General features: G+C 44.3%; 1 protein-coding gene and 1 long non-coding RNA gene across 9 annotated transcripts in view; both read left to right on the top strand.

Moving 5' to 3' along the window:
• The window catches only part of tp63 (tumor protein p63), a 137,574-nt gene that overhangs the window by 75,665 nt on the left and 39,248 nt on the right, over positions 1–22,661 (top strand). For all 8 annotated transcript variants that reach the window (XM_042322835.1, XM_042322836.1, XM_042322837.1 and 5 more), the window contains one exon: positions 4,367–4,624. In XM_042322835.1, coding sequence (XP_042178769.1) covers positions 4,367–4,624 — 258 coding nt within the window. The remainder of the gene's footprint in view (positions 1–4,366; positions 4,625–22,661) is intronic.
• LOC121846645 lies at positions 18,615–22,397 on the top strand. Its single transcript, XR_006083551.1, has 2 exons — positions 18,615–21,263; positions 21,303–22,397. It is a non-coding gene; the product is annotated as an uncharacterized LOC121846645 (long non-coding RNA).

Raw genomic sequence — 22,661 nt, 5'->3', positions numbered from 1 at the left:
ATGCCGAATACAACAGGTGTAGTAGACCTCACAGTGAAATGCTGAATACAACAGGTGTAGTAGACCTCACAGTGAAATGCTGAATACAACAGGTGTAGTAGACCTGAAATGCTGACAGGTGAAATGCTGAATACAACAGGTGTAGTAGACCTCACAGTGAAATGCTGAATACAACAGGTGTAGTAGACCTCACAGTGAAATGCTGAATACAACAGGTGTAGTAGACCTCACAGTGAAATGCTGAATACAACAGGTGTAGTAGACCTCACAGTGAAATGCTGAATACAACAGGTGTAGTAGACCTCACAGTGAAATGCTGAATACAACAGGTGTAGTAGACCTTAGGTGAAATGCTGAATACAACAGGTGTAGTAGACCTCACAGTGAAATGCTGAATACAACAGGTGTAGTAGACCTCACAGTGAAATGCTGAATACAACAGGTGTAGTAGACCTTACAGTGAAATGCTGAATACAACAGGTGTAGTAGACCTCACAGTGAAATGCTGAATACAACAGGTGTAGTAGACCTTACAGTGAAATGCTGAATACAACAGGTGTAGTAGACCTCACAGTGAAATGCTGAGTACAACAGGTGTAGTAGACCTCACAGTGAAATGCTGAATACAACAGGTGTAGTAGACCTCACAGTGAAATGCTGAATACAACAGGTGTAGTAGACCTTACAGTGAAATGCTGAATACAACAGGTGTAGTAGACCTTACAGTGAAATGCTGAATACAACAGGTGTAGTAGACCTCACAGTGAAATGCTGAATACAACAGGTGTAAATAATAAACTACAGTGAAATGCTGAATACAACAGGTGTAGTAGACCTCACAGTGAAATGCTGAATACAACAGGTGTAGTAGAACTTACAGTGAAATGCTGAATACAACAGGTGTAGTAGACCTCACAGTGAAATGCTGAGTACAACAGGTGTAGTAGACCTCACAGTGAAATGCTGAATACAACAGGTGTAGTAGACCTCACAGTGAAATGCTGAATACAACAGGTGTAGTAGACCTTACAGTGAAATGCTGAATACAACAGGTGTAGTAGACCTCACAGTGAAATGCTGAATACAACAGGTGTAGTAGACCTTACAGTGAAATGCTGAATACAACAGATGTAGACCTTACAGTGAAATGCTGAATACAACAGGTGTAGTAGACCTCACAGTGAAATGCTGAATACAACAGGTGTAGTAGACCTCACAGTGAAATGCTGAATACAACAGGTGTAGTAGACCTTACAGGGAAATGCTGAATACAACAGGTGTAGTAAACCTCACAGTGAAATGCTGAATACAACAGGTGTAGTAGACCTCACAGTGAAATGCTGAATACAACAGGTGTAGTAGACCTTACAGTGAAATGCTGAATTACAACAGGTGTAGTAGACCTCACAGTGAAATGCTGAATACAACAGGTGTCCTCACAGTGAAATGCTGAATACAACAGGTGTAGTAGACCTTACTGTGAAATGCTGAATACAACAGGTGTAGTAGACCTCACAGTGAAATGCTGAATACAACAGGTGTAGTAGACCTTACAGTGAAATGCTGAATACAACAGGTGTAGTAGACCTTACAGTGAAATGCTGAATACAACAGGTGTAGTAGACCTTAGTGAAATGCTGAATACAACAGGTGTAGTAGACCTTACTGTGAAATGCTGAATACAACAGGTGTAGTAGACCTTACAGTGAAATGCTGAATACAACAGGTGTAGTAGACCTTACAGTGAAATGCTGAGTACAACAGGTGTAGTAGAACTTACAGTGAAATGCTGAATACAACAGGTGTAGTAGACCTCACAGTGAAATGCTTACTTACAAGCCCTTAACCAACAATGCAGTACAATAAATAATAAACTAAAGTAAGAAATATAATAAAATGTAACACTTGTAAAATAAAGAGGCATTTACACAAGGTCAATGTGCGGGGGGGTAGTCGGTTGACATGGAGGGTCTACCAGAATGTGCGGGGGTAGTCGGTTGACATGGAGGGTCTACCAGAATGTGCGGGGGTTAGTCGGTTGACATGGAGGGTCTACCAGAATGTGCGGGGGGGTAGTCGGTTGACATGGAGGGTCTACCAGAATGTGCGGGGGGTAGTCGGTTGACATGGAGGGTCTACCAGAATGTGCGGGGGGGTAGTCGGTTGACATGGAGGGTCTACCAGAATGTGCGGGGGGGGTAGTCGGTTGACATGGAGGGTCACATTCTGGTCTACCAGAATGTGCGGGGGTTAGTCGGTTGACATGGAGGGTCTACCAGAATGGAAACGATCCTTAATTAAACAGGAACTCTTGTTACTTTCTGTTTATTGGACATGTTGATGGAGACACTATGTTTCTAATCTACAGTATATAAGTATTCATTATCTATTACCTTTTTATTAGGGAAGGTAAAACCCCTGAGGAAGGTTATGGGCCGAAACACGTTGATTTTTACCTTTTTTTAACATAACTATTTTTAAATATTTTCATCATCGGCTTCAGTGTTTCTTCAACAGGGTTTCTTAAACTATGGGATCGGGGTCACAGGAGGATGGTACATTTCTCATTTTTGTTCTCGAGCTGAAAAAGGTTTGTAGACTATACAGTATGTCTCAGCTGACATACGAGTCCATAAATATTGCTCATATTACTGATAAGAAACAATAAGAACATTCAGTAAACACGCTTGAAGATTATAATGTTGGCTTCTTCCAGATACTGTTGACCTACAGAAAGAAAACCGGTATTTCTCCCTCAGCGGGGGACTCAAATCAAATCAAATCAATCATGGTCTGCGCATGCTCTGAGGGCGCGGCTGGGATTCCCTCACAACAACAAAAAACACGTTTTACAAACACGTGTGGAAAAAAAATCACATAAACAAATTTCAGGTTAAAAAATATATATCTCAGACACTTGGTTTTCTCACATGCTTCGTAAAAAGAAAAGCAGGCTAACAGAGAAATGCTTTACTTATGGGCAGTTTCACATTACTTTTTTGCCGTGAACAAATCATGTTTAAAATGGCATGTGGAGGAAAAAGAGACAAGACTCAGACACTTCACATGTGGTATCCCAACATTTTTCATGTGATATAAATTTCACGTATGTTTTTGTAGCTGGCGGGATTGTCTGGCCGTTCAGCCAAGAGGGCCAACACACATGTTTAAGTCACATGTGGGGCTAGCTCATCACGCGACCGTGCACAACCATCCCCAACTCCGCTACACTTTCACGTGTGCTTTCTTTTTTGTACACTTTAATGTCAACTTTAGCTGTCAAACGATTTAAAACATTTTTAATCATGTTTAGTGCACGATTCATCCGAAATGAATCATTTACTCAAATGAAGCTGTAATTTTAAGATTGTTAACAGATGAACTCTGACGGTGGTAATTTTAACAGGATAAATGAGGAGACATGGAGCGCTAACTGCTCAGTGTTTTTCACTTCTTCTAACGGTCACAAAGTATGAAGACGAGAAAAACTACAAAATAAGAAATCATTATTTTTTTTAACACACTTTAATGATTATTTTCAGGTTGGCTAAGTTACCTTTTTACAGAATTAGCAATTCCACATGGGGACACATTGCTACTGCAGCATGTTAACATCTTTTCACATGTGAGGAGAACAACCCTATTTCACTACCGCATGTCAAATTCAGATCTCATCAATGTGATTTATTTATTTATTTTTACATGTGATTTTTGTTTTTTTACATGTGAACTTGCAATTCCACATGTGAACGTGAGCATTTTCACATGTGAAACTACATACCGGATTTTCACGTGAACGTTTTTAACATGTGCAATTGAAATTCACATGAGGTGACAAGGTTAACATGTGAACTTTACATTTCAATACATGTGAAAATACGAATTTAAACCTGTTTTTTTAAATGTAAAGGGCTCTTCTCACCACCATATCTTACACAAGGACAGGATTTTGGCCATTGTTAGCCCCTGTCAGCCAATACAAGTTACCCGACATATAAACAAATCTGCTATCTGTGGAAATTGAGTTTCAGACTGATCTGTGATCTCTAGACTGAAACACTGTAACATTCTCCTGTTACGAGTCATTTCTAGGAGACATTCCTGTGTTTGGTGTTTGGTGTCTCCCCCCCCCATCTTCTCACCTCTCTCTAATCACAGTGCAACAACCTGGCCCCTTGAGCAAGGCTCTGTGGCCCTTAACCCCTATAAACTACTCCATGACCACCGTAACATGGCTGCCCTCTGTTCCAACCTGTCCAACCTCTGTGTGTATTTTGGCGTGATTTGGGATAAAGTGGAAGTGGAATTTATTTCCATTGGACCTTGGTGTACAATTGGTCATTTAAAGTTCTCTCTGTCTGTCCAGTCACAGTATACCAACCTGGGGCTGCTGAACAGCATGGATCAGAACATCCAAAATGGCGGCTCTACCTCCACCAGTCCCTACAACAACGACCATGTCCAGAACAACGTGTCAGCTCCTTCACCCTACGCCCAGCCCAGCTCCACCTTCGACGCCATGTCCCCCTCCCCGGCTATCCCCTCCAACACAGACTACGCCGGGACACACACCTTCGACGTCTCCTTCCAGCAGTCCTCCACAGCCAAGTCTGCCACCTGGACGGTAAGAGTTCATGTCAAATCCATAGATTTTTTAAAAGTTGATTACTTAATTGTAAAGTGCATTTTTACAATGAGTCTCAACACACTTTACAGATTCCCATTAACACCAGTCACAATTGTATCTATTACCTCTAACAATGACAGATGTTCTGTTTGGAAATGCATTCGTTCCATTTATTATCCAATTGAATGTCTACAAAAATTATGTCAAGTGACTCAACATGATTTTAATTCACCATTATTTGTGTTGGAAGTAGAATTCTGCGATGTCTAAGGAATGGTTGATTGATGTGTTCTATCATGGACCCACCCCAACCTTGTGAGCTAAACATTTCACTCTTGACAGTAAAAATAAATGTGGAGTTCATTTCCTGCAATTCTACACATTTTGCCATGGGGCAGAGAGAATATTTTGCAATTTTATAACTAATTTCATGCAATTCTACACATTTTGTCATGGGGAGGAGAAAGATATTTTAATATGATATCGGAGTGACTAAGAAAATCAATGGGGGCTCCCAAGTCGGTAATTCGACCACGATTACTACAAGTCCAGATCTGACTAGACTAATTTACCAATGTAAAAAAATGTTTTGCTGACATGTGCTAATCCAGTGACTGACATAACAAGAGAAACATTTAGAGACTGCACCTTGTGTATTCTACTATTCTCTCAATATGAAGTTAATAACCCCAAAATACAAAATATTTTTACTCTACAGTGCTCTGTTATTGTGACAATGTTATAGTGACAGTGACAGCTGAGTCCCACCTGCACACAGCTTGTTTATGTTTAGAACCACTATGACCATGCATTCTGGCTCCGTGGCCATACTGGCTCCATGACCATGCATACTGGCTCTGTGACCATACTGCTCCGTGACCATGCATACTGGCTCTATGACTATGCATACTGGCTCTGTGACCATGCATACTGGCTCTGTGACCATGCATACTGGCTCTGTGACCATACATACTGGCTCCGTGACCATACATACTGGCTCTGTGACCATACTGCTCCATGACCATGCATACTGGCTCTGTGACCATCCATACTGGCTCTGTGACCATGTATACTGGCTCTGTGACCATACATACTGGCTCCATGACCATGCATACTGGCTCTGTGACCATACTGCTCCGTGACCATGCATACTGGCTCTATGACTATGCATACTGGCTCCGTGACCATGCATACTGGCTCCGTGACCATACTGGCTCCGTGACCATGCATACTGGCTCTGTGACCATGCATACTGGCTCCGTGACCATGCATACTGGCTCTATGACTATGCATACTGGCTCTGTGACCATGCATACTGGCTCTATGACTATGCATACTGACTCTATGACTATGCATACTGGCTCTGTGACCATACATACTGGCTCTGTGACCATGCATACTGGCTCCGTGACCATGCATACTGGCTCCATGACCATACATACTGGTGACCATACATACTGGCTCCGTGACCATACATACTGGCTCCGTGACCATACATACTGGTGACCATACATACTGGCTCTGTGACCATACATACTGGCTCTGTGACCATACATACTGGCTCTGTGACCATACATACTGGCTCCATGACCATACATACTGGCTCCGTGACCATGCATACTGGCTCTGTGACCATACATACTGGCTCCGTGACCATGCATACTGGCTCTGTGACCATGCATACTGGCTCTGTGACCATGCATACTGGCTCCGTGACCATACTGGCTCCGTGACCATACATACTGGCTCTGTGACCATACTGGCTCTGTGACCATGCATACTGGCTCTGTGACCATACTGGCTCTGTGACCATGCATACTGGCTCCGTGACCATACTGGCTCCGTGACCATACATACTGGCTCTGTGACCATACATACTGGCTCTGTGACCATGCATACTGGCTCTGTGACCATACATACTGGCTCTGTGACCATACATACTGGCTCTGTGACCATGCATACTGGCTCCGTGACCATGCATACTGGCTCTGTGACCATGCATACTGGCTCTGTGACCATGCATACTGGCTCTGTGACCATGCATACTGGCTCTGTGACCATACATACTGGCTCTGTGACCATACATACTGGCTCCGTGACCATACATACTGGCTCTGTGACCATACATACTGGCTCTGTGACCATGCATACTGGCTCTGTGACCATACATACTGGCTCTGTGACCATACATACTGGCTCTGTGACCATACATACTGGCTCTGTGACCATGCATACTGGCTCTGTGACCATACATACTGGCTCTGTGACCATACATACTGGCTCTGTGACCATACATACTGGCTCCGTGACCATGCATACTGGCTCCGTGACCATACATACTGGCTCTGTGACCATGCATACTGGCTCTGTGACCATACATACTGGCTCTGTGACCATACATACTGGCTCTGTGACCATACATACTGGCTCCGTGACCATACATACTGGCTCTGTGACCATACATACTGGCTCTGTGACCATGCATACTGGCTCTGTGACCATACATACTGGCTCTGTGACCATACATACTGGCTCTGTGACCATACATACTGGCTCTGTGACCATGCATACTGGCTCTGTGACCATGCATACTGGCTCTGTGACCATACATACTGGCTCCGTGACCATACATACTGGCTCCGTGACCATACATACTGGCTCTGTGACCATACATACTGGCTCTGTGACCATGCATACTGGCTCTGTGACCATACATACTGGCTCCGTGACCATGCATACTGGCTCTGTGACCATACATACTGGCTCTGTGACCATACATACTGGCTCTGTGACCATACATACTGGCTCCATGACCATACATACTGGCTCTGTGACCATACATACGGGCTCTGTGACCATACATACTGGCTCCATGACCATACATACTGGCTCCGTGACCATACATACTGGCTCTGTGACCATACTGGCTCTGTGACCATACTGGCTCTGTGACCATACATACTGGCTCTGTGACCATACTGGCTCTGTGACCATACTGGCTCTGTGACCATACATACTGGCTCTGTGACCATACTGGCTCTGTGACCATACTGGCTCCATGACCATACTGGCTCTGTGACCATGCATACTGGCTCTGTGACCATACATACTGGCTCTGTGACCATACTGGCTCTGTGTCCATACATACTGGCTCTGTGACCATACTGGCTCTGTGACCATACATACTGGCTCTGTGACCATACATACTGGCTCTGTGACCATACATACTGGCTCTGTGACCATACATACTGGCTCTGTGACACATACTGGCTCTGTGACCATACATACTGGCTCTGTGACCATACATACTGGCTCTGTGACCATACATACTGGCTCTGTGACCATACATACTGGCTCTGTGACCATACATACTGGCTCTGGCTGACCATACTGGCTCCATGACCATACATACTGGCTCTGTGACCATACTGGCTCTGTGACCATACATACTGGCTCTGTGACCATACTGGCTCTGTGACCATACATACTGGCTCCATGACCATACATACTGGCTCTGTGACCATACATACGGGCTCTGTGACCATACATACTGGCTCTGTGACCATACTGGCTCTGTGACCATACTGGCTCCATGACCATACATACTGGCTCTGTGACCATACTGGCTCTGTGACCATACATACTGGCTCTGTGACCATACTGGCTCTGTGACCATACATACTGGCTCCATGACCATACATACTGGCTCTGTGACCATACATACGGGCTCTGTGACCATACATACTGGCTCTGTGACCATACTGGCTCTGTGACCATACATACTGGCTCCATGACCATACATACTGGCTCTGTGACCATACATACTGGCTCCGTGACCATACTGGCTCCATGACCATACATACTGGCTCTGTGACCATACATACTGGCTCTGTGACCATACATACTGGCTCTGTGACCATACTGGCTCCATGACCATACATACTGGCTCTGTGACCATACATACTGGCTCTGTGACCATACATACTGGCTCTGTGACCATACTGGCTCCATGACCATACATACTGGCTCTGTGACCATACATACTGGCTCTGTGACCATACATACTGGCTCTGTGACCATGCATACTGGCTCTGTGACCATACATACTGGCTCTGTGACCATACATACTGGCTCTGTGACCATGCATACTGGCTCTGTGACCATACATACTGGCTCTGTGACCATACATACTGGCTCTGTGACCATACATACTGGCTCTGTGACCATACATACTGGCTCTGTGACCATGCATACTGGCTCTGTGACCATACATACTGGCTCTGTGACCATACATACTGGCTCTGTGACCATACATACTGGCTCTGTGACCATACATACTGGCTCTGTGACCATACATACTGGCTCTGTGACCATACATACTGGCTCCGTGACCATACTGGCTCCGTGACCATACTGGCTCCGTGACCATACATACTGGCTCCGTGACCATACATACTGGCTCCATGACCATACATACTGGCTCCATGACCATACTGGCTCCAGGCCGTGTCATGCCATGTACCGTTATGTAAAAATCGAAAATCAAGCGCACCGTTCCTAGCAACCAGGTGACCTGCTCCATAACTCGCCTGCAGATGGAGAGGTCGACCATCAGTATTAATAATTATCGGAAATAATAATAATTGGGTTGGATCAATTTGTCTCTCTCCTATACATTGGCTGTTTACTTCAAGTGTTGGATCTCTCTTGTGAAATCAGAATATTCATGGGAAACTATGTGGCTGAACCAGTTCTACATGGTACTATACCACTGTGCTACAGGAAAGGGTTCTGGTTCAGTTAAGCCATCAATCCCCTGTTTGTCAGACGGGAGGAGGGAGTGCTGTAAAAACCCGTGGGCTTATTGCCTAAATATCAACCAACGGTAGGTAGGTCATGTCTTAGAGTCAACTGGCGAGACACAGGGGCCACCTGTGGGACAGGGACATTTACCCAACTCTCTCTCTCTGGTCTCTCTCTCTCTCTCTCTCGTCCCTCTCGTCCCTCAACGTTACAGCACAGGAACATGCGTCTGTGTGGAGAACTGGAAAAGAGGGAGGGTGAGACTACTCTGGATTATAAAGTCACACATGATGCCAATATTTATCTGATGCTTTGGTCTGAGCTAATTATGAGGATGACTAAGTCAATGACCTTTTGGCTTATAATAATGCTTAGGCTACCTTCCATACACAACAGGAAGATGCATAATGGAAATCAATGCACAGTAAAAAAATAAATAATAATAATTAAAATTGGTACGACGTCGTTGTTCATCTGATTCGTTGATCTGATGATTGTCATGGGGTCTCGGGTTTCGTTTTTAAATGACTAGTCCAGATGGATTCGAACAAGACTGCTGAAGAGAAATTGTATAATTTAGGCACTAAAGTAATGATGCAACAAATGTAGTAAAGGAATGAAATGTCTGTCCTGAATACAAGGTGTTATGTTTGTGTTATATCCAATACATTACTGAGTGTGCAGCAGTTTTTCAGGATAAAAAAATAAACAGAATGGAGCTAAGTCAAAATCCTAGAGGAAAACCTGGTTGTCTGCTTTCCACCTGACACTGGGAGATTAATTCCCCTTTCAGCAGGACAATAACCTAAAACACAAGGCCAAATCTACACTGGAGTTGCTTACCAAGGAGACAGTGAATGTTTCTGAGTGGCAGAGTTACTGTTTTCTCTTAAATCTACTTGAAGATCTATGGTTGTCTGGCAATGATCAACAAACAATTTGACAGAGCTTGAAGAGAAAAGTTGAAAAGAATAATGGGCAAATGTTGCACAATCCAGGTGTGTAAAGATCTTAGAGACTCACCCAGAAAGACTCACAGCTGTAATCACTGCCGAAGGTGCTTCTACGAAGTATTTATTTATTTCACCTTTATTTAACCAGATAGGCTAGTTCTCATTTGCAACTGTGACCTGGCCAAGATAAAGCAAAGCAGTTAGACACGTACAACAACACAGAGTTACACATGGAGTAAACCAACGTACAGTCAATAACACAATTGAAAATCTGTATACAGTGTGTGCAAATTAAGTGAGGAGGTAAGGCAATAAATAGGCCATAATAGTGAAGTAATTACAATATAGCAATTAACACTGGAGTGATATGATGAGGATGTGCAGTAGAAATACTGGTGTGCAAAAGAGCAGAAAAACAAATATGAGGATGAGGTAGGTAGTTGGTTGGATGGGCTATTTACAGATGGGCTGTGTACAGCTGCAGTGATCGGTAAGCTGCTCTGACAGCCAATGCTTTAAGTTAGTGAGGGAGATATGTCTCCAACTTATTTTTGCAATTCGTTCCAGTCATTGGCCGCAGAGAACTGGAAGGAAAGGTGTCCAAAGGAGGTGTTGGTTTTGGGGATGACGAGTGAAATATATCTGCTGGAGCGCGTGCTACGGGTTGGTGTTGCTATGGTGACCAGTGAGCTGAGATAAGGCAGGGCTTTACCTAGCAAAGACTTATAGATGACCTGGAGCAAGTGGGTTTGGTGACGAATATGTAGCGAGGACCAGCCGACTAGAGCATACAGGTCACAGTGGTGGGTGGTATAAGGTGATTTGGTGACAAAATGGATGGCATTGTGATAGACTACATCCAGTATGCTGAGTAGAGTGTTGGAGGCTATTTTGTAAATGACATCACCGAAGTCGAGGATCGGTAGGATAGTCAGTTTTACGAGGGTATGTTTGGCAGCATGAGTGAAGGAGGCTTTGTTTGCGAAATAGGAAGCCGATTCTAGATTTAATTTTGGATTGGAGATGCTTAATGTGAGTCTGGAAGGAGAGTTTACAGTCTAACCAGAAACCTAGGAATTTGTAGTTGTCCACTTATTTTAAGTCAGAACCGTCCAGAGTAGTGATGTTGGACGGGCGGGCAGGTGAAGAGCATGCATTTTGTTTTTCTAGCATTTAAGAGCAGTTGGAGGCCACAGAAGGAGAGTTGTATGGCATTGAAGCTTGTTTGGAGGTTTGTTAGAACAGTATCCAAAGAAGGGCCAGAAGTATACAGAATGGTTTCGTCTGCGTAGAGGTGGATCAGAGAATCACCAGCAGCAAGAGTAACATCATTGATGTATACATTGAAAAGAGTTGTCACGAGAATTGAACCCTGTGGCACCCCCATAGAGACTGCCAGAGGTCCGGACAACAGGCCCTCCGATTTGACACACTGAACTCTGTCTGAGAAGTAGTTGGTGAACCAGGCGAGGCAATCATTAGAGACTTAGGGGTGTGAATAGTTATGTAAATGAGATATTTCTGTTTAATTTTCAACACATTTGCATACATTTAAAAAACAATGGGGTATTATTACCATTTTTTATGGGGTATTGTGATGTCATTATGGGGTATTGTGATGTCATTATGGGGTATTGTGATGTCATTATGGGGGTATTGTGATGTCATTATGGGGGTATTGTGATGTCATTATGGGGTATTGTGATGTCATTATGGGGTATTGTGATGTCATTATGGGGTGTGTGTAGATGGGTGAAAAAACCTGATTTAACCCGATTTAATCCATTTCAGGCTGTAACAATAAATATGTGGAATAAGTCAAAGGGTATGAATACTTCCTGTAATGAATTTTTACCTTCATTTGCTTCCTTTGTAACCGTGGCCATGTGGTCGTTGATTTGTTTACAGTTGATGATATTGTACACTATTCTCCCTGTAATAACAGTTGATGATAAAGTGGAGCGCAGACCACGCTGCAACAGTTTGAACCTGACCCATGCTGAAATACTTGGCTGTGTCATCACACAGTTCCATGGTTAGAGCAGGTAGTAGACGGGGGTATCGCTTACGATGTGTACACTATTCCCCCTGTTATAACAGTTCCATGGTTAGAGCAGGTAATAGACGGGGGTATCGCCTACGATGTGTACACTATTCTCCCTGTTATAACAGTTCCATGGTTAGAGCAGGTAGTAGATAGGGGTATCGCCTACGATTTGTACACTATTCCCCCTGTTATAACAGTTCCATGGTTAGAGCAGGTAGTAGACGGGGGTATAGCCTACGATGTGTACACTATTCTCCCTGTTATAACAGTTCCATGGTTAGAGCAGGTAGTAGATAGGGGTATCGCCTACAATGTGTACACTATTCCCCCTGTTATAACAGTTCCATGGTTAGAGCAGGTAATAGACGGGGGTATCGCCTACGATGTGTACACTATTCTCCCTGTTATAACAGTTCCATGGTTAGAGCAGGTAGTAGATAGGGGTATCGCCTACGATGTGTACACTATTCCCCCTGTTATAACAGTTCCATGGTTAGAGCAGGTAATAGACGGGGGTATCGCCTACAATGTGTACACTATTCTCCCTGTTATAGTTCTATGTACATTAGTTAATTCCAACCATTACCATGGGATAAAGAACCTGGCAAATCAGAATGAAACAAACCACAGTTTCTTTCTTTTGTGAGTAAAGGCTCTCCGAACCATTTTTTAAAACTCTGAATCCTAAACCTAAATAATCTATAAGATCATAGTATTTTTTTACATCTACCAATTGGGGCTGAAACACAGAGGAATATGCATATAAGGTGTAAATTCCTAAGTCTGAATCGGCCCCTTAGTGCACTGTGTCCTTGCCGTGTCTGAATACTGGCTCAGGAAGGCCACCAAAAATTCGGAGATTTCCATACCCAACTATAACATTTTCCGTCAAGATAGAACTGCCAAAGGGGGAGGAGTTGCAGTCTACTGCAGAGATAGCCTGCAAAGTAATGTCATACTTTCCAGGTCCATACCCAAACAGTTCGAACTACTAATTTTGAAAATGACTCTCTCCAGAAATAAGTCTCTCAGTCTGTTGCCGCCTGCTACCGACCCCCCTCAGCTCCCAGCTGTGCCCTGGACACCATTTGTGAATTGATCGCCCCCCATCTAGCTTCAGAGTTTGTTCTGTTAGGTGACCTAAACTGGGATATGCTTAACACCCCGGCAGTCCTACAATCTAAGCTAGATGCCCTCAATCTCACACAAATCATCAAGGAACCCACCAGGTACAACCCTAAATCTGTAAACAAGGGCACCCTCATAGACGTCATCCTGACCAACTGGCCCTCCAAATACACCTCCGCTGTCTTCAACCAGACAGTGTTCAGTGTGTCAAATCGGAGGGCATGCTGTCCGGTCCTCTGGTAGTCTCTATGGGGGTGTCACAGGGTTCAATCCTCGGGCCGACTCTTTTCTCTGTATATATCAATGATGTTGCTCTTGCTGCGGGCGATTCCCTGATCCACCTCTACGCAGACGACAGAATTCTATATACTTCCGGCCCGTCCTTGGACACTGTGCTATCTAACCTCCAAACAAGCTTCAATGCCATACAACACTCCTTCCGTGGCCTCCAACTGCTCTTAAACGCTAGTAAAACCAAATGCATGCTTTTCAACCGTTCGCTGCCTGCACCCGCACGCCTGACCAGCATTACCACCCTGGATGGTTCCGACCTTGAATATGTGGACATCTATAAGTACCTAGGTGTCTGGCTAGACTGTAAACTCTCCTTCCAGACTCATATCAAACATCTCCAATCGAAAATCAAATCAAGAGTCGGCTTTCTATTCCGCAACAAAGCCTCCTTCACTCACGCCGCCAAACTTACCCTAGTAAAACTGACTATCCTACCGATCCTCGACTTCGGCGATGTCATCTACAAAATTGCTTCCAACACTCAGCAAACTGGATGCAGTTTATCACAGTGCCATCCGTTTTGTCACTAAAGCACCTTATACCACCCACCACTGCGACTTGTATGCTCTAGTCGGCTGGCCCTCGCTACATATTCGTCGCCAGACCCACTGGCTCCAGGTCATCTACAAGTCCATGCTAGGTAAAGTTCCGCCTTATCTCAGTTCACTGGTCACGATGGCAACACCCATCCGTAGCACGCGCTCCAGCAGGTGTATCTCACTGATCATCCCTAAAGCCAACACCTCATTTGGCCGCCTTTCGTTCCAGTTCTCTGCTGCCTGTGACTGGAATGAATTGCAAAAATCGCTGAAGTTGGAGACTTTTATCTCCCTCACCAACTTCAAACATCTGCTATCTGAGCAGCTAACCGATCGCTGCAGCTGTACATAGTCTATCGGTAAATAGCCCACCCATTTTTACCTACCTCATCCCCATACTGTTTTTATTTATTTACTTTTCTGCTCTTTTGCACACCAATATCTCTACCCGTACCTGACCATCTGATCATTTATCACTCCAGTGTTATTAATCTGCAAAATTGTAATTATTCGCCTACCTCCTCATGCCTTTTGCACATAATGTATATAGACTACCCTTTTTTCTACTGTGTTATTGACTTGTTAATTGTTTACTCCATGTGTAACTCTGTGTTGTCTGTTCACACTGCTATGCTTTATCTTGGCCTGGTCGCAGTTGCAAATGAGAACTTGTTCTCAACTAGACTACCTGGTTAAATAAAGGTGAAATAAATAAAAGTGTTCGGTCTCTGTGTGTTCGGTGCTTTTTTTGATGACTGTTCTTAGGAGACACACCTAATCCCTAACCCACATCTTAAAACCTCTTCCTGTCTGGGACTGACTGTGACACACACCACACACGTAAAGAGTGGTATGACACGTCATCATTTCCCACATTTCCCTGCTCCCTAACCCCCCGATGTCTCTTAACAGAATGATTCTTCAATGAGTCAAAACATACTGTCCTTTTATGGTGTGGTTCAATGAGACAAAACATACTGTCCTTTTATGGTGTGGTTCAATGAGCCAAAACATACTCCGTCCTCTATAATTTTTCGGAGCATTTGGTAATACATTCAGCCGGCCTCCCCAGACCACGTGTAACCACGCCAGATACGCACCTGCGAGATCGTCTGAGACCAGCCTCCCGGACAGCTGATGAAACTGTGGGTTTTGCACAACCGAAGAATTTCTGCACAAACTATCAGAAACCGTCTCAGGGAAGCTCATCTGCTCGTCTTCCTCACCAGGGTCTTGACCTGACTGCAGTTCAGCGTCGTAACTGACGTCAGTGGGTAAATGTTCACCTTCGACGGCCACTGGCACGCTGGAGAAGTCTGCTCTTCACGGATGAATCACGGTTTCCACTGTACTGGGCAGATGGTGGACAACGTGTGTGGCGTCGTGTAGGCTAGAAGTTTTCTGATGTCAATTTTGTGAACAGAATGCACCATAGTTGTCCGTAGTTACAGACAACGAACACAATTGCATTTTATCGTTGGCAATTTGAATGCACAGACATACCGTGACGAGATCCTGAGGCCCATTGCTGTACCATTCATCCACCGCCATCACCTCATGTTTCAGCATGATAATGCACGGCCCCATGACATAAGGATCTGTACACAATTCCTGGAAGCTGAAAATGTCCCAGTTCTTCCATGGCTAGCATACTCACCAGACACGTCACCCATTGAGCATGTTTGGGATGCTCTGGATCGGCGTGTACGACAGCGTGTTCCAGTTCCCACCAATATCCAGCAACTTCAACATTCCACAGGCCACAATCAACAGCCTGATCAACTCTATACGAAGGAGATGTGTCACACTGCATGAGGCAAATGGTGGTCACACCAGATACTGACTGGTTCTCTGATCCACGCCCCTACCATTTTTTAAGGTATCTGTGACCAACAGATGTATATCTGTATTCCCAGTCATGTGAAATCCATAGATTAGGGCCCAATGAATTTATTTCAGTTGACTGATTTCCTGATATAAACTGTAACTCAGTAAAATCTTTGAAATTGTTGCATGTTGCTTTTATATTTTTGTTCAGTGTAAATATTTGCTATTTGGCTGTTTTCCCCTTGATACTGTATATTAATGAGTTTAACAGCAGTGAGGTGGGATACTGTATATTAATGAGTTTAACAGCAGTGAGGTGGGGTACTGTATATTAATGGGTTGAACAGCAGTGAGGTGGGGTACTGTATATTAATGAGTTTAACAGCAGTGAAGTGGGATACTGTATATTAATGGGATGAACAGCAGTGAGGTGGGATACTGTATATTAATGGGTTGAACAGCAGTGAAGTGGGATACTGTATATTAATGGGTTGAACAGCAGTGAGGTGGGATACGGTATATTAATGGGTTGAACAGCAGTAAGGTGGGGTACTGTATATTAATGGGTTGAACAGCAGTGAGGTGGGATACTGTATATTAATGGGTTGAACAGCAGTGAGGTGGGATACTGTATATTAATGAGTTTAACAGCAGTGAAGTGGGATACTGTATATTAATGGGATGAACAGCAGTGAGGTGGGATACTGTATATTAATGGGTTGAACAGCAGTGAAGTGGGATACTGTATATTAATGGGTTGAACAGCAGTGAGGTGGGATACGGTATATTAATGGGTTGAACAGCAGTAAGGTGGGGTACTGTATATTAATGGGTTGAACAGCAGTGAGGTGGGATACTGTATATTAATGGGTTGAACAGCAGTGAGGTGGGATACTGTATATTAATGGGTTGAACAGCAGTGAGGTGGGATACTGTATATTAATGGGTTGAACAGCAGTGAAGTGGGATACTGTATATTAATGGGTTGAACAGCAGTGAGGTGGGATACTGTATATTAATGGGTTGAACAGCAGTAAGGTGGGATACGGTATATTAATGGGTTGAACAGCAGTGAAGTGGGATACTGTATATTAATGGGTTGAACAGCAGTGAGGTGGGATACTGTATATTAATGGGTTGAACAGCAGTGAAGTGGGATACTGTATATTAATGGGTTGAACAGCAGTGAGGTGGGATACTGTATATTAATGGGTTGAACAGCAGTGAGGTGGGATACTTGTATTAATGTGAGCAGTTGAACAGCATGAGGTGGGGTTTGTCTATTAATGGGTTGAACAGCAGTGAGGTGGGGTTTGTCTATTAATGGGTTGAACAGCAGTGAGGTGGGATTGTCTATTAATGGGTTGAACAGCAGTAAGGTGGGGTTTGTATATTAATGGGTTGAACAGCAGTGAAGTGGGGTTTGTATATTAATGGGTTGAACAGCAGTGAGGTGGGGTTTGTCTATTAATGGGTTGAACAGCAGTAAGGTGGGGTACTTGTCTATTAATGGGTTGAACAGCGTGAGGTGGGGTTTGTCTAGTGTGAGGTGAGGTTGAACAGCAGTGAGGTGGGATTGTATATTAATGAGGTTGAACAGCAGTGAGGTGGGGTTTGTCTATTGTGGGTTGAACAGCAGTAAGGTGGGGTACTGTCTATTAATGGGTTGAACAGCGTGAGGTGGGGTTTGTCTAGTGTGAGGTGAGGTTGAACAGCAGTGAGGTGGGGTTTGTCTAGTGTGAGGTGAGGTTGAACAGCAGTGAGGTGGGGTTTGTCTAGTGTGAGGTTGAACAGCATGAGGTGGGGTTTGTCTAGTGTGAGGTTGAACAGCAGTGAGGTGGGGTTTGTCTAGTGTGAGGTTGAACAGCGGGAGGTGGGGTTTGTCTAGTGTGAGGTTGAACAGTGGTGAGGTGGGGTTTGTCTAGTGTATTACCTGCCACCAGGTAGGCTAGGCCAGCATACCAAATGGCACCCTATTCCCTGTGTAGTGCACTACTTTTAACTGTTGCACCTGAGGAAAAATTAGTGCACTACACAGGGAATAGGGAGCCATTTGGACCTTATCCTCGGTCTCCGGATCTTATCCTCGGTCTCCGGACCTTATCCTCGGTCTCCGGACCTTATCCTCGGTCTCCGGACCTTATCCTCGGTCTCCGGACCTTTATCTGGTCTCCTGGACCTTATCCTCGGTCTCCGGACCTTATCCTCGCCATCCGGACCTTATCCTCGGTCTCCGGACCTTATCCTCGGTCTCCGGACCTTATCCTCGGTCTCCGGACCTTATCCTCGGTCTCCGGACCTTATCCTCGGTCTCTGGTAGAGTGGAGGAATGTGATGGTCTGGCCTGTATAGGGCTGGGGAGGGGGGATTACTGTAATGGATTGAGGACCTGGAGAGAGGAAATACTGTGTGCCTCTCTGCTGAACCCTGCGCTCCGGGCTGGCACGGGGAGAGAGAGAGCTGTGTGTGTGTGTGTGCCTCTCTGCTGAACCCTGCGCTCCGGGCTGGCACGGGGGAGAGAGAGAGCTGTGTGTGTGTGTGTGTGCCTCTCTGCTGAACCCTGCGCTCCGGGCTGGCACGGGGGGAGAGAGAGAGCTGTGTGTATGCCTCCATGCTCAGTCTTTGTTCTGAGGGAGTTGATCTTTAGCTCTCGACTGCTGTGGCGTCTCGCATTGTGCCGCAGGAGGAGAGCCCTCTCAGAGAAGCAACCGTTCAAACGGAGAAGAGTGTTCCTGGGAACAGCGTTAGGCAAGACCCAACCTGTCCCCGGGAACATCTGCAGGGCCAGGGCTCGTCCCGTGTCTTAGAGATGGGGCTGAGACTTGTTTATGTCAACCAACCTGTCTAGACTCGCCCCGAACTAACACAGAAAGACACAAGCCCTCAAACATACAGCTGGGAAACATAGCAGGCAGAACGGGAAGAAAGACAGGGTTTAAAAGATAAGGAAATGATTTTTCGATAATGCTGCAGTCTGGAAAAGGCCCATTTTTCAAACCGTTTTTAAATTATTTTAAATTATTGTTTTCTTCCCTGAGCATTAGGAGGTTACCCAGGCTATAATAGTGGCATTAGGAGGTTACCCAGGCTATAATAGTGGCATTAGGAGGTTACCCAGGCTATAATAGTGGCATTAGGAGGTTACCCAGGCTATAATAGTGGCATTAGGAGGTTACCCAGGCTATAATAGTGGCATTAGGAGGTTACCCAGGCTATAATAGTGGCATTAGTAGGTTACCCAGGCTATAATAGTGGCATTAGTATACCCAGGCTATAATAGTGGCATTAGTATACCCAGGCTATAATAGTGGCATTAGTATACCCAGGCTATAATAGTGGCATTAGGATACCCAGGCTATAATAGTGGCATTAGGATACCCAGGCTATAATAGTGGCATTAGGAGGTTACCCAGGCTATAATAGTGGCATTAGGAGGTTACCCAGGCTATAATAGTGGCATTAGGAGGTTACCCGGGCTATAATAGTGGCATTAGGAGTTTACCCAGGCTATAATAGTGGCATTAGGAGGTTACCCAGGCTATAATAGTGGCATTAGGAGTTTACCCAGGCTATAATAGTGGCATTAGGAGGTTACCCAGGCTATAATAGTGGCATTAGGAGGTTACCCAGGCTATAATAGTGGCATTAGGAGGTTACCCAGGCTATAATAGTGGCATTAGGAGGTTACCCAGGCTATAATAGTGGCATTAGGAGGTTACCCAGGCTATAATAGTGGCATTAGGAGGTTACCCAGGCTATAATAGTGGCATTAGGAGGTTACCCAGGCTATAATAGTGGCATTAGTATACCCAGGCTATAATAGTGGCATTAGTATACCCAGGCTATAATAGTGGCATTAGGAGGTTACCCAGGCTATAATAGTGGCATTAGGATACCAGGCTATAATAGTGGCATTAGGATACCCAGGCTATAATAGTGGCATTAGGATACCCAGGCTATAATAGTGGCATTAGGATACCCAGGCTATAATAGTGGCATTAGGAGGTTACCCAGGCTATAATAGTGGCATTAGGAGATTACCCAGGCTATAATAGTGGCATTAGGATACCCAGGCTATAATAGTGGCATTAGGATACCCAGGCTATAATAGTGGCATTAGGATACCCAGGCTATAATAGTGGCATTAGGAGGTTACCCAGACTACAATAGGGGCATTAGGATACCCAGACTATAATAGTGGCATTAGGATACCCAGACTATAATAGTGGCATTAGGATACCCAGGCTATAATAGTGGCATTAGGAGGTTACCCAGACTATAATAGTGGCATTAGGAGGTTACCCAGACTATAATAGTGGCATTAGGAGGTTACCCAGACTATAATAGTGGCATTAGGAGGTTACCCAGGCTATAATAGTGGCATTAGGAGGTTACCCAGGCTATAATGGAACAGTAGTGGCATTAGGAGGTTACCCAGGCTATAATAGTGGCATTAGGAGGTTACCCAGGCTATAATGGAACAGTAGTGGCATTAGGAGGTTACCCAGGCTATAATAGTTGCATTAGTATACCCAGGCTATAATAGTGGCATTAGGATACCCAGGCTATAATAGTGGCATTAGGAGGATACCCAGGCTATAATAGTGGCATTAGGATACCCAGGCTATAATAGTGGCATTAGGAGGTTACCCAGGCTATAATAGTGGCATTAGGATACCCAGGCTATAATAGTGGCATTAGGAGGTTACCCAGACTATAATAGTGGCATTAGGAGGTTACCCAGGCTATAATAGTGGCATTAGGAGGTTACCCAGGCTATAATAGTGGCATTAGGAGGTTACCCAGGCTATAATAGTGGCATTAGGAGGTTACCCAGGCTATAATAGTGGCATTAGGAGGTTACCCAGACTATAATAGTGGCATTAGGAGGTTACCCAGACTATAATAGTGGCATTAGGAGGTTACCCAGACTATAATAGTGGCATTAGGAGGTTACCCAGGCTATAATAGTGGCATTAGGAGGTTACCCAGACTATAATAGTGGCATTAGGAGGTTACCCAGACTATAATAGTGGCATTAGGAGGTTACCCAGGCTATAATGGAACAGTAGTGGCATTAGGAGGTTACCCAGACTATAATAGTGGCATTAGGAGGTTACCCAGGCTATAATAGTGGCATTAGGAGGTTACCCAGGCTATAATAGTGGCATTAGGTTACCCAGGCTATAATAGTGGCATTAGGAGGTTACCCAGGCTATAATAGTGGCATTAGGTTACCCAGGCTATAATAGTGGCATTAGGAGGTTACCCAGGCTATAATAGTGGCATTAGGTTACCCAGGCTATAATAGTGGCATTAGGAGGTTACCCAGGCTATAATAGTGGCATTAGGAGGTTACCCAGGCTATAATAGTGGCATTAGGAGGTTACCCAGGCTATAATAGTGGCATTAGGATACCCAGGCTATAATAGTGGCATTAGGTTACCCAGGCTATAATAGTGGCATTAGGATACCCAGGCTATAATGGAACAGTGCTATACAGCTGCAGTGGGCAGGACCATAGCTACATTTGAGGACACGAGCCCCGGACCTCGGTCATAAAATAATGTATTAAAATAAATTCCAGGGGCCCCCAATGATTTTATTCGCCACTCACCTAGAAATCGTATGGACATGGCATAAATCATGGCAAAACATGTGTAGATTTGCAGGAAATTTGCTGTGAAACTACAACAAAAAGTTATGTAAAACTAACATTTTTTAAAAGAAATGTAGTTAATAAAATACTTTTTCTGCTAACACACCCCTCTGTATGTATTAAATGATAGTTTGTCATTCCGGTGTGCGGCGTTAATGTGAGTTAATGTGTAGCAGCTAATTGTATAGCTAATACGCTGTGTGTTTGTAGATGGACTGAGGTGATTGGAGCTCCGGTTGTCAAGGTGATAATGGCTGGGGTCATTTTTTTGTTGTTGTTTTTTTGCTGTTCTCCAAATATAATTTTAGTGTTTTAGTTTTAAAATTCTCTAGAAATGCAGCAAATGAACTTTATTAAAATTCACAGACAGGATCAGCTGTTTGGTACCCAACTTTTGAACCCAGTGAGAAATCTGTCCATTCCTCTACATAGCACAATTAGTTGATGTGTTCAGATGTAGTCAAGCTCACTGCCTGTATCACATGAGATGTGATTGGTTGTTTAAACTGTAGCTCTAAAATGAATTAGCCAATCCCAATAGTGACAGATGCTTATCCTTGGCCACCATCCCAGATCTGGCTCGATAAACATGTCACATCCCAGTACATGATGATGATGACGGCATCATATGTTTGTACAATCATTGCAGAGATTTTTTTGAACACTGATGTCCTTTGTAAGAGCTACTCTTCGGGGGGGGAACTGCTTCCCAAACTATCTTTGTAACACGTAGAAGTACCTTTTGGTCTTTAAAAACAAACATCCAAAACACGATGAAATGATT

Source organism: Oncorhynchus tshawytscha, linkage group LG06 (assembly GCF_018296145.1).
Source record: "Oncorhynchus tshawytscha isolate Ot180627B linkage group LG06, Otsh_v2.0, whole genome shotgun sequence".
NCBI lineage: Eukaryota > Metazoa > Chordata > Actinopteri > Salmoniformes > Salmonidae > Oncorhynchus > Oncorhynchus tshawytscha.
Note: the sequence above shows the minus strand (reverse complement) of the source record. Positions and strands in the feature narration are given on the sequence as shown.